Genomic DNA, 13,301 nt, shown 5'->3' with positions numbered 1-13,301 from the left:
ACAGGCAGAAGCAAGGAAGGAGCCTGGAATCTGGCAAGGTCAATTCAGAAAATAGCCTTGGCTAAAGACCCCCCTCAAATACTATTCCCACAGACCTGCAACTATTTTTGCTAGCCCAGAACCTCTTTGATGGAGGAACTGTGTTTCCCAAAAGCGCTCTACACCAGCCAGATCAGAGAATCAAGCTGATCATTGTCTTGTACTGCTGTAAGTGACTGCAGAAAGGCCTCAAGGTAGCTATTTCAACAAATTAACATCCACATATCAATTTGTCAAAAAACACACACCATTCTTGCAAATTATTGCCATAAGCATAGATAATATGCACATGAAGCCCTATCTTTAAATTAAAGATAGTATTTGGCAGACCAGGATGTTACTTTTGATATAACAATTTCAGCATATTAGTGATTCTGTTTCCATGACTGAAAACAGCCTGTTGGAAGGCTTAGTATCAGCTCCAGGATAGACATGGACTGCTTCAGAAGTCCTGGAGTTCATATATTTTCTTCCATTTCCTCAGGATGTTTGCAAACACAGAAGTGACTTCTGGGAGTGCTTCCATGTACCTAAACAGTAACATCGGAAGCAGCTCTTAGGCAGCAGAGAGCAGCATGGATCGCTTTTCAAGATTTCGGTAAAACTAGCACTGCAATTCTATGAATACTTACTTGGGAGGAAGTCCCATTGGACACAATTTACCTTGCTGCTGAGTAAGTATGCACAGAATTGAGCACTCAGCCAGTTTCCGTGAGCTAAGGAGCAGTCTTTTCATTTAAAAAGAAGATTCAAATGATTGCATATTTTGCCACCATTGATAGCAAAGTGATGTTAGAGTTGTGCATTTTCTATGCTTTCCAGATAGAAAAGGTGACTTCTTTTGCACAAGTCTGGGGTTTCAGCATGCTGTCTTGTTTCTCTTTCAATTCCAGAGTTCTTTTCTTAGCTGGGTTAATTTCTCCCTTCCTGGGCACAGCACCTGTGCATGGAGGAGCCCCTGGTGTTCAATGGAGCAAGGCTTTCCTCTCCTTCCCTAAGCAGGAAACAGAAGATCTGCTCACACTGCCCACGTCTTCCTTATGGGCCTCCCAGATGCATCTGGCTGGCCACCTGTGCACATGCTCGACAAGATGGACCTTTGGTGTGATCTAGCTGTGCTCTTCATAGATTATTATCCAACCCTCCCCCTGCTTGTTCAATATGTACAGGCAAAGGAAGGAAGGCTGGATGGGGATATGGAAGGTGCACATAGACTTCCCATTCTCCTGTGAATACATTGAGTGGGGGGACGGGGACAAATAGAGCTCGGTTGATCGCACACAGCCGGAGCGCTTGGACAGGGAAAGATCATACCCTGACTGTATTACTGTGGGCAAGTCTGCCCTGATTTGTCAGGGCACAGAGCACATGGTGAGCAGTAAAACTCACCAGCTGATGAATTCACCAGGAAGTATTTGTGCCTCAATGTGCATTGCTAGTGTGCAGATTTACCTCAGGGTTGAAAATGCTGGATTGTGCTCCACGCAGAGAGAGAGAGCTAGTCTCCTCCTTCACTTTGTTTTTCATCAAAATTTGATATGCAGATTTAAAACTTTGAATTTATGCTTTCAAGTGACTTAAATTAATTTCACTGTTATTGCTTATTTACCTCCCCACAGGCTGCTGACAGGAATAAAGAAAAGAAATAAGCAACCTCAGCATTAGTATCTTTGTCAGATAGTATGTAAAAGGAGTTTGTAATCTCCAGCTGTCACCTTTACTATCTTACTATAGGAAGTACAATATTTCGCACACATTTAAAAGCAATTAAGAGTCAAGGTTTTTCATTTTTTGCATTGACCATTTTTAGCCATACTCAAAGCACATCTTCTGAGGCTGGGGTGAGCAACCGAGTTTTAGCAGCCTCTCTAGGTTGCATCAGTGGGAATGATGCTGTTTTCTGTGTTTTGCACTGATTTCTGAAAGTAGATATGTCCAGTTAATTCAAGCATTCAGAGACACTGTGTTCCTGCTGTAAAACTCAGAAAATGCAAAATACATACTTGTAACAGCTGTCTCAACCAGAGGCTGGCTTTCTCCATTTTGACCTTGGGCGTAGACACTAACTACATACTCAATTGTAGGTTGCAGTCCATCAATTGTAACTTCAGTTTGATCTGCAACAAAAGGCCAATAAAACATTAATCAGGAATGAAATGTTATTTATGGATGGCCTCATTCTGTCACAACTGAGACCCTTGTGCAAGTATTCATTTGTGCTCCAAGTGGAAAGGCGACTTGCTCTAGATTAACAAAAATAGTTCCAGATCAAAAGATGCTTTGTTAATGGATTCCACACTCAAATTTCTTCAGAATGAAAAATGCAGAAATTCTTTGCTCTATGAGTCAGTTCCAATGAAATGTATTGTACACTGGGGGCTTTTTAACAAACATTTGCAAGGAGGAAATCAGATGTCTAATTGAAGGTGAATAGCAATATTTGCAATCTTTACAAAAATACTCTTAGGATGTTGCCAACACATCTCAAGACCATGATGCTTGTCCACTGCTGCAGACTTGTTCTGTCATTCTAGAAGAGGTACACTAAACACCAGGTTGGTCCAGAAGATGTTACCTTTATGTGCAGTGCCTTAGTCTCACGTGACTATTAAATGAACTACAACTCCCATCATATTCAGCCAGCATGCTAGAGGGGCACCAAGTCAGGCGAGGCTGCCCTAGAACTAAATGCATGAGCCAGAACAAGTCTGAGCAGAGCCTCAGGTTTGGGCTCCTCCTCCTGTTTCTCCTAATCGGAGTAGAACTTGATTTGTATGAATGGGGGAAGAATCAGCGTCTGTAATAAACCATGATTCCTAGGTTCACACACATCAGTGCGATGGAAGGAGAAGAGAGGCACGCCTCCCTGAAGCTCATTCCAGCTTGTGCATAGAGCATTACGCCATAATTTAGCATTAGATGCAAACACACCTAGGTATGTGGAACTAACTGCGTGGTTCTTTAGGTCCTGGCCATTGTGCCTCACCAGGGCTCACGTTTTGCCTCAGTCATGTAAACAATTCTGATTTTAGCATGTTATCTCAGCCCTTTGTGGAACTCCATGGAACATTTTGGTAATTGAGGAAGACATTGCTATTCTGCCAAGGCTTCTTATGACCTGTAGGCTTTTACTTTTTTTATTTCTGTTCATGCTAGTGCATTCTGAAAAAGCACAAGAGAGAGAAGCTGGCCTATGGGGAAGCTGCAGTGGTGACCCAACATTTTGGCTTGCGAGTAAGTCAGGCTTAGATTATGGACTTTTCCTTCCCTTGGGTGTCCCTCTCTGAGTTTTATGTATGCCCTGTTCTTACCTGCAGAGAGAACTCTGGTTTTTGTGGGACCGTGGTTATCTTTGGGAACAGCTGTCACTCTGTAACCAGTAACTGGGGAAGAAGAAGGCTGCCATCGCACAGTTATGCTGCTGTCCTGAACATCAGTCACTTGTAGCTGGGATGGTGTATCAATCTCTGCACATAAAAGAATTAAAATCATTCATCTCTACACTACACCAGTGTGGTGTAGTGGTTAAGAGCGGTAGTCTCGTAATCTGGGGAACCGGGTTCGTGTCTCCGCTCCTCCACATGCAGCTGCTGGGTGACCTTGGGCCAGTCACACTTCTCTGAAGTCTCTCAGCCCCACTCACCTCACGGAGTGTTTGTTGTGGGGGAGGAAGGGAAAGGAGATTGTTAGCCGCTTTGAGACTCCTGAAGGGGAGTGAAAGGCGGGATATCAAATCCAAACTCTTCTTCTTCTTCCTCTCTCATTGGCTTCTGTGACAGACCTTAGAGAAGACTGACCACCTTGTGTTCAGCAGAAGTGTAGCCATGTTGGTCCTCCAAGGGCTAAAGTAACTCAGTTAGAAGACATTTCTCAACGACACTAAATAATATTCTGAATTTCATATGGAACCTGCAGTGATAACACCAGAGCCTTGTTTCTCCATGATGTGGTCTTGGGGAACAAGCATTCAAAAACTGTAGATAAGAAAGTTGGGGTGAAGAAAGTGGGAGAGGGGGAAATCAGCAGAAAGCGCTATTTGAAAGTGTTAATATTTTAGTCTGCAAGCTAGATCTTGGGATTTTAACAGATAAGGGGAATTAAATAATGGAATATATATCCTTCTCCGAGTTTTCTTCACACACAAAAATGTTACGGCGAATTTGAACCTGTGTGCCAACTATGATAATCATTATAGGCCTTTATCTTCACCATCAGAAGGGAGGTGGGTGGCTTACGCCCAAAACAGCTCTATTATGGACCCCAACTCTGGAACACTCTTTCCACGGGAAGCCTGCCTCAGGCTTGGCCTCTTCAGTTTTAGGTACCAGGCTAAGATTTTGTTTACCCTATAACTGAATGAATCAACAGCTATTGCTCCTGAGACTTTATTTGTTATTTTATCATTTTAGCTTTTGCACCGATGCTTAATTTGTCATTTTATACTGGTGATGCTAAATTTTAAATATTTCATGTGATTTATTTGTTCCACTTTACTTCATTTTATGCTACCTTATGTTATATTTTTAGAAGGGTCTTTTTTCTGAGAACTTCATTTTTGAGAAGGTGGGGTATAAATCTTTCAAAAATGCATATTAACAAAATTAATATATATGGTTGAGCATAATATTGCTTTAATCCACGGCTGTGTTAGCCACTTTTGGGATCAAGCATAATCCTTAAAACCATGGATTGCCACCATGAGGGACCTAAATTTTTGCTCCTCTGCCAAATCACTGATGCTGCGCTTTCCTTTGGCTCCACCCACTCAACCTCACCTATCCCATGTTACCCTCTCCCATGCTCTACAATAATTGAATAGAGCCTCCACATGACCACAACATAGTGAAATATCACATGTGGAAGCAGACAAGGGGCCACTGTTGCCCTTCTCCTTTGGGGATTGGTCTTCCAGATGCATTTGACTGTCCAGTGTTGGAAACGAGTGCTAAACTAGATGAATAAGAACGCCAACATTTACTGCCTGCCACATTTGCAACATATTTGGATTCAAACAAATGGAAAGCACTGTTGTGTTACCATCCTGATGTAAATCAAGGAGTTGTAGAAAACAAAGCCATAGTTTTTGCCAGCAATCTCAAGCTCATCAAAAAGCAAGATGCAAGTGTTTTAAATGGGTTAGAAGTCTTTTTGCATGATGGACAGAATTGTTGAATTAAGCCAGTGGGGTGAATAATTTGGTTTGCTCTCCCACCCTTTAAAAAAAAGAAGAAGAAGTGAGCAGATGGAATAAATAGTTCTTAAATGTCCATTTGTCCTGGTCTTACCTATTCTGTAGTCGACAGTGACTGGTTTGCTGCTGGCAGGACTGTCTCCACGTCCAGTGACTGCATACACAGTGATGGTATAGTCTGTTCCAGGCTTAAGTCCGGGGATTGTTGCAGTGGAGACATGTCCAGGTACAGTGAACTCTTGAACAGGCCCACTGCCACCTACGAGCAATAGCACAAGATGGTCAAAAGCTCACAGCTGTTGTTAAAATGACGATGGTGGTAGTACATAGAATCATGGAATGCGGGGTTGGAAGGGACCATGAGGTTCATCTAATCCAAGCCCCTGCAATGCAGGATTATTTTGCCCAAACCCACCACCCTGAGATCAAGAGTCTCATGCTCCACCAAATGAGCTATCCTGCCAACACCTAGGAGCCGAGCGGTCTTGGCCCCCCCTAAAATATTTGAGGGGGCTGCCCCTCAGAAGTTGATGGGCATTGCCATTCAAATGGTGTGTGCGCACCACATCAAGTGATCAATTATTTTATTCAGTTTGGCACTCCTGTCCCAGGGGATGACCAAGCCGGTGGGGCCAGTGGGAGTGACATGCAGATCAAATTTAATAACTAAATTTGCAAATGGTCTTTATCCCCGAAAAGGGTTCAAAGCAACTTGCAGAAAAATTAACAAGTAATAAAACAATCATGTATAAAATACATAGAAAGTAGCATTACAAGCCCCCCATGGCAATTAATGCCACCAGGATGCCTAAATTAGATCCTTGCAATACACATGGTGTGGGGCTGCCTTTGGAAAACCCATGAAGATAACTGTCTCAGGTTGTGTTTAGTACCAATTAATATTGTGTATAATGATGACAGACCAACAGGTGCAGAAAAAGTCCTCTCAAATGTTAAGTTTTCAATACTTTCAAATTAAGGGGTACACAAATGTCCCCTCCCACACATATACAGCCCCCACCACTGACATTCATCTTTTTAGCGTTAGTGTGAAAGGGGTTTGATACCCACAAGATGCTCCGTGTAAGCATCAGCCCCTTTCCCTTGAACATGGCAGCTGTCAGGGCTGTGCCAGTAGCTCTGATCCCTTTTACCTCCCTTCTAACTTGTATTTGAATTGTAATTATCCAGTATCTATCAGAGCCACAGCAGTCATTCAAAGTGTTGCAGTGTTTTTAAGTCACTTAAAACCTTGCCTCCAGAGTCTTGCTTTAACTTCTAATACGAGGTATTAAGACCATCTAGCACTGACCTGTTTCGCCATATGTGATCCTGTAGTATCTGACGGTAACGGCAGGAGCCTCCCAGGTGATGACCAGGCTGGTGGGGCCAGTGGGAGTAACGTGCAGATCTCTTGGAACATCAGAAACTAGACAGAGGGGTTTAAGAAAGGGAAAATTAGGAATATTCCACATCCTCTCAGTTCACATGTCATACTGTACAGTGCAACTGCCCAGTAAAGCTTTTAGATTCCTTTTGGAGACATCTTTCTAGACAAGGTAGTATTTTAGAACTACGCGTATTTTTCGCTCTATAACACGCACGTAGTTTTTAGAGGAGGAAAATCCATAGGCATGCCACCCGTAGGCATTCCCTCCATAACACACACAGACATTTCCCCTTACTTTCTAGGAGGAAAAAAGTGAGTGTTGTGGTGCAAAAAATACGGTATATTCTGCACTGGTTCCAAGGCAGGCAATGTTTCATCATTGTATTCCCCCTCTCAGATGCATCACTAGCACTTGCAGTTTATTGGAGCGGAAATAATTCTGAAGGAAAGTAGCTAGCCAAGCACCACCCTGCAAGCCCACTAGAAAGCTGCCATTTAAACCCATATCTGAATCTTCAATTGGGTTTTGATTCTGTGATTGTACCAAGAATCCATGGAATTGGGTACTGGATTTGTGATATTCAGCACTTTGAAAACCTATGGCCCAAAGCAGACAATATAAAACACTGAAAGTCACTGAAAGTCGGGGGCGGCATGTCCTGTTTCACCGCTTGAGGCAAATGCCCCGCCACTGCCGCCACCACTTCTCCACCTGCCCTGCCACCTCTGCTGCTGGCAGAGAATTGACCCCGGCATTGGCGTCAATTTCAAGCAAGATCTCGGCAAAATCATAAGATATCTTTTCATGCTCCGCATGATCTCCCACAATTCCATCTGAAATTGGTGCCGATCCTGGCACTGCTTCTGCACCAGCGACAGAGAGGCCCTGGTGGGGCTGCCGCCTTGAAGGTTTCTGCTGCCTGAGGCTGCCACCTCAGTGCGCCAATTGTAGAGCTGGCTCTGCTCAAAGTCCTGCTTACTCTCTTCTACTTTTTCCAGAAATGCTGTTTTCCCCCCCAAAAAATGCAGCAACTTGAAAAATCACTGTCTGCGTGTGTCCCTACCTACACATGAAGGGATTGGGAAACTCAATACAATGTGACGTGTTTTGCCTCCATGTTACTGGGAGGAGCAAGGGACATGAAGCTGCTGCTTTCAGCATCGTGTACATATGCTGCATATTGTTTAGTTTTCTAGTCTTTTCTTAACACCTGCCAAAACTTTCTAGTTCTGGAGGCCACACTGATCGGGTTGACAATGTGCCTGAGGAAATCTCAGAAAGGATGAAGAGAGGCCTTGACTGGGTTCCTAGCAGTTGGCTGCAGTCCCTTCCACAACTCCATGAGTAGCAGAAGCATAATAAAACTGAGAATGATTTCTATAACTCTTGAGCTGCCATTCAAAACCATCCAGGAAACCTGTAGGTTCTTACTGTTATATGGTCAATGCCTCACTTGCAATCCGTAGTGAAATTTCTTGACTCAATTTCTTCCCCTGAGCTGTTAGAGGAATTGACCATATCTAAGTTCCATTTCAATTAACTCCGTGACTTGGTCTCAAGAACTTAAAAGCTGTATTTTATTTTCTTACCTGTACTTTGCTGTCCCATCAAAGGCAAGCTCTCCTCTTTGCCATTGAATGCAGAAATGCTCACCACATACTCAGACCCTGGAACCAGGTCAGTGAGTGTGATGGAATTGCGAGATGGAGCAATGCGGACTTCTTTGGGTCTGCTTCCCCCTTGCTCAAGGGAATGGCGTATTTTGTAGCCAGTGATGGTGGCACGAGGAGCAATCCAATGGACGGTGAAAGAATGGGCTGTTATTTCTGAGAAATCAAGCCCAGTTGGGGAATCAAGGCCTATTTTCATAGGAAAATAAAGGAGATGTAAACCAGCTGAACAGTAAAGTCAATGTTGTTGTTTTTTTGTAGAAAAAGCATGCATATACATTGGATATATATTAAAATAGATAGGGAACATTCAGACAAACCAAAGTCCCATCAACCACAGCTCTTAAAGATGTGGGCCATAATAGGTTGTTCAAACACCAAGCCCTTCCTCCACTGAAAGGGGAAGGAATAACAACAGTGGATAGGGCTATGAATGCGGAGTCTTGAAGTTATGAAATTGTATTGGACCAACTTCAACAGAGCCATCATGGCATGATAGTTCTTTCTAAAATGGGCTTGCTAAAACCAATTTGTAAAGCAAAATCTACACAAAAATTTTCAAAATCCTTAATATTTTTGAACAACTGAAATAGCAGAACAATCTTAATAAATTGCTACCACACAAATCTCATTTGAAATAAAACTAGTAGAAAGAAAGTGAAGACATTTTCAATATTTGTCATTCTACAGACCTGTTTTCTGCTCTCCGCTCAGAGGTTTACTCTCACGTTGTTCATATACACTGTAAACCCTGATCAAATACACAGTGCCAGGGAGAAGATCTGAAGAGTTAAAACAGCAACGATTTAGGATATTTAAATTTCTCTAGAAACAATTGCAAATCTCAGCTTTTTACCCAGCAGAGCTCCTTTGCTAAACAAAAATGATCATTTCCAGCTATGTTGTTTAGCAAAATTCTAAATGTTACATTACCTGAGCATGCAGCATTATCTGCTGAAAAAATTGCTGGTTCCCCCCGACCCAATGGATCTTTCCAGCCTACAAAACAGGTTTCTCACTCTCTGACAGTTTTGCCTATTGTCATTTATTCACAAAGCATTTCCAGGTAGAATTTCCATATTCTTTACTGCTCTGAAGCTTGTACTGTTTCCATATCTACCTCCATCAACAAAACTCTTTAATTTTTTTCCACCAAGGCCTTGTCAAATTGTGTACTTGTCAAAAATGCACATAAGAACTAAAGTACAAATGGCAGCAACTCTTTAATTCTGACATTCATTTTCACTGTCTGGGAGAGATGAGAAACACTGCCAGCAGAAAACGTTTAACCTAAGAGCATCTCAGAGAGTTTAGGCTGGGTCAGATGTGTCATGTACTGTTGGCCTACCAGGACTTAGGTACTGGTGACAGAGCTCATATTCTATTGTGGGATGGATAAATTCCAAACAAACAGAAACATAATTTTTCAGGGCTACCCGACTGTGTATTTATAATTTAATACAACATGTTTCTTCCAGTACATGATTTCCTCATAAGACTTTTTGCATAGAGTTTAAAGTAGTAACTACAAAGAGAAAAATGAAACAGAGGCCATCAAAATGAGATTTGGTGAATTGAGGGGAAAACAAATGAAAAATAGCCATAGAAAATGCATATAAAGAGTGACAGCAAGAGTCTAAAGTAGACGTCTAGCCAATCATCTCCCCCAAAGTCTACCAATTCCAATATCAAATCACATCAGTTTGATGACTGGATAAAAGGTATCAATGAAGCAGTCTCTTACTTGTTAAAACCACTGCATTGTCAGATGGTGAGATAGACAGCTCTGCAACATCCTCCTCTTTCTTCACAGGTGAGAAACGAACGAGGAAGTTGGTCAGTTCAATGGATGTTGGTGGAGTCCAAGTTACTCTTATAGTGTCATGGCCCACATTGGTAAAACGCAGATCAGTGGGAGGAGGGACAGCTGAGGTAAAAGGACAATATTTTCAGTAATTTTAGAAGCACCGGAATTCGATTCAATAGTGTTTCAAAAATAAACAAACAATCCCATGCAAAAAGGGGGGGGGAGGAATCCATTACAAAATCAAACCCATGCAAATGTACTACTAAACTATGTTTCATTCCATGAAAGTAAGCTGCAGTAATCTTTCAGACTTTCATTACACAGTTAAAGCTGATGTAAAGCACCTTTAACCTCTCAGCAAAACCGCTATGGATTCCAAATGTATTCCATAATACTACTTTTTTAAAAAAGAAAAAAGACAAGCAGTGAGTTCCCGTATTGTTGTCTTTTGCCTATGGATCTTGCAGTCCATCTCAAATCAGAGAGGCCCAATGTGCTCCACAGCAGCTCAGAGACGGGAAAAGGCACCACTTCCATAACACTAACATGCATACAGAGGGGAGGATGAACAATAGCTGTGAAGTCTCTAGGACTCTACAACTACTTACATAGGAAAAGGTTATAAAGCCTTACCCAGCTAAGGTGAACATACTAGTCTTTCCATGCAAAACAAACTCCCAGGTCATTTTCTGTACATGCACTACAGAGGTTTCAAAGACTGCCATGCCTGTCACTAGCGTGATTGGAGGATTCCTTCTTCCCCAGACCATTTTGGCGAAATCACTTGAACACTTGGGCCACTAACTGAAGATTAGGACAATGGACTCCAAGATATTGCTTTTGGATTTGGATTATTTCATTTATCTCCATTGTGGCTAGGAAAGCCAATGTGGATACATCACATAGGTTCTGAAACTTCTGAGATGTGGGTTCAAGCCCAGCTCAGATATGCACTGTGAAATGATAATAAAGCTGTGAGAAGAAATGTTAAAGAGAAATGTTTTCTAGCCACAAAAACATTAGGAGATAGAATTGCAAAAGCCAAATAAATTATCATCCCCTGAGAAGTTGGCAAGATGCTTTAACCTGCTATTTAGATGCAAGATTCAACCTCAAATTGGTGGAAATACTTAACGGAAATTATGTGTATAATGCTGTATATCTGTTCCCATTCAACTTCCAAAAATGTCCCCTGGCCACCTCTCCCTAAACAAAGCAAGAGGCCCATTTCTCCACTGAGAAAACCAGTCGTCCAAGCAGCTAGTGACAGCATGAAACAGTCCTCTCAACACAGGAGGTCTTCAACAATCACCAGTTTGCTGAGTCAGCGTAGCAGGGGCACTCTCTCCGCCATTAATGAGTGTGATTACGCTGATCTCATAATCAATGCCCGGCTCCAAGCCTGTGACCGTATAGTGTCCCTCTGAAGAGTCCACAAAATCTTCAGAAATGGGGACACTTTCTCCTGCTGCAGCTACTGTGATGCGGTAGCCAATAATGGTGGAGGCATTTAGTGGGGTCCACCTCAGGCCGATGCTTGTATCAGTTACGTCGACAAAGCTTAAGTCAGTGAGGTGGGGCACCTCTATTGTGTTACAGAGCAAAACAGGGAGCCAAAGACAAACGGAGGCAAAATACAACAGGAAGGAAGAGAGAGAGAAAGCAGTGATCATCAGTGAATTCAGCAGTGAATTAAAAGTGAAGAACTAGCGAAGTAATTGTGGTGATATGCGATATTTCCCTATGAAAAGCAAGTCCACCATTTACAACATACAGCAATGGGTTAGATAGCTAAAACCTCTTACAATACCTGCAAAACATCTCTTCTGAATGTCATTAGAGATGTTCTGCAGGATTTGCAGCCAATTCTCATGAAACACTCTGCCAGCAAATATGTTTTCAGGATGGAGCAAAATGGCACCTGCTCCAGTATATGTAAAACAACAAAGGAGCCCATCTCTGGGGGGCGGGGGGAATCAAATTGGCAGGAATGTATGAGACCCTATCAACTAATGACTGAGCCCCACAGTCTTAAAAGTTTGCTTCTCCAACTAACACATATGCTTGCCCGTACCAAGTTTTCCTTGTACAAATCATTAGTGGTTAATGACAGCTTGCCTGGGTTATACATGTTCCACACAGATAATCAGGTTCAGGATTGTTTTGCCAGATGCAGTATTACTCGAAAGCAATTGCCTTGGTTAAATATTCTACTTTCAATTAGGATAAAGTGGGGAGGAAACAGTTTCTATGTGTCATGTCACAGACCAGAAGGCTGTAGACTTATGGGTGGGGGAAGTTGCCAACCAGTACACAACCGAGAAGGCACTTTAAAAAAAGAGCGGCTAAGGGTACTAATATTGCTTCTTTCATGCCTGCTTTTTTGACCTGCACTACAGACGTTCACTCCTATCAACTTCAGTATCTAACAAAGCCATTCTTTTCTGAGTGCAAACTTTTAGAAATATCATAGCCTTGAAACATAATCCTACCTCACTTTGTGTTTGAATGTAAGCAGTTTTGAGGCGCTTACGTAAAATATGTTATGTGCTACTATACTATAGAGGGATGGGAAGGATGTTGAAAGGGACACAGCCTGTTTCAGGGCAAATGTGTGTTTTAGTTTTCTTTGGTGGGAGGAGTATACAATTCTTAAATTGATAAGGAATCTTTCAAAGGTGGTCTACATCTGGTGCAAAACATTGGTTTAATAATTGCAGAACCTTTTTCCATTCTGTTATGGAAAACCACTGAGCAGAACTGAAAAAGAAAGTATCAATTTTCTACCAAATAACCACTTATCTTTGTGGGATATGCTTACCATATCACCTGTAAAGAAAGCACTAAAGACATACAAAAAGTTTTCCCCCAGTGCTTCTTTGTGTTAGAAAGTGGCATTGAGTTAAGGACCTGATTGTTGAATTAACTCAAACCAGGGTGTTAGTTGCCCATAGGAGCAAAGAGAGACTCAACAAGAGCACAGAAATGCCAAGCAGTGTTAATGGCAAGCATCTGTGAAACACAGGAGCTGGGAGCCATTGGGGTGGGGGGTGGGGATAAGGCAAAATCCCATAATGACAGGTTTGGGGTTTTACAGCACTACAAACATAAGGCTAGACTGAGACATCCCAGACCATCATCTTCTACAACAGAAGAAGGGCAGGATGTACATTTTCAGTCATAACACATACTTCTGAGCACAA

General features: G+C 42.2%; 1 protein-coding gene across 8 annotated transcripts in view; it reads right to left on the bottom strand.

The window, feature by feature from the left end:
• The window catches only part of FN1 (fibronectin 1), a 76,329-nt gene that overhangs the window by 20,403 nt on the left and 42,625 nt on the right, over positions 1–13,301 (bottom strand). For 4 of the 8 annotated variants that reach the window (XM_082221452.1, XM_082221453.1, XM_082221454.1 and 1 more), the window contains exons 25-32: positions 11,411–11,683; positions 10,036–10,218; positions 8,984–9,073; positions 8,211–8,480; positions 6,543–6,659; positions 5,325–5,489; positions 3,351–3,506; positions 2,043–2,156 (exon numbers count right to left, since the gene is read on the bottom strand). In XM_082221452.1, coding sequence (XP_082077578.1) covers positions 2,043–2,156; positions 3,351–3,506; positions 5,325–5,489; positions 6,543–6,659; positions 8,211–8,480; positions 8,984–9,073; positions 10,036–10,218; positions 11,411–11,683 — 1,368 coding nt within the window. The remainder of the gene's footprint in view (positions 1–2,042; positions 2,157–3,350; positions 3,507–5,324; positions 5,490–6,542; positions 6,660–8,210; positions 8,481–8,983; positions 9,074–10,035; positions 10,219–11,410; positions 11,684–13,301) is intronic. The other 4 variants (XM_082221455.1, XM_082221458.1, XM_082221456.1 and 1 more) reach the window with 1 other exon arrangement.

This window comes from Podarcis vaucheri (assembly GCF_965113315.1).
Source record: "Podarcis vaucheri genome assembly, chromosome: 1".
Taxonomy (NCBI): Eukaryota; Metazoa; Chordata; class Lepidosauria; order Squamata; family Lacertidae; genus Podarcis; species Podarcis vaucheri.
Note: the sequence above shows the minus strand (reverse complement) of the source record. Positions and strands in the feature narration are given on the sequence as shown.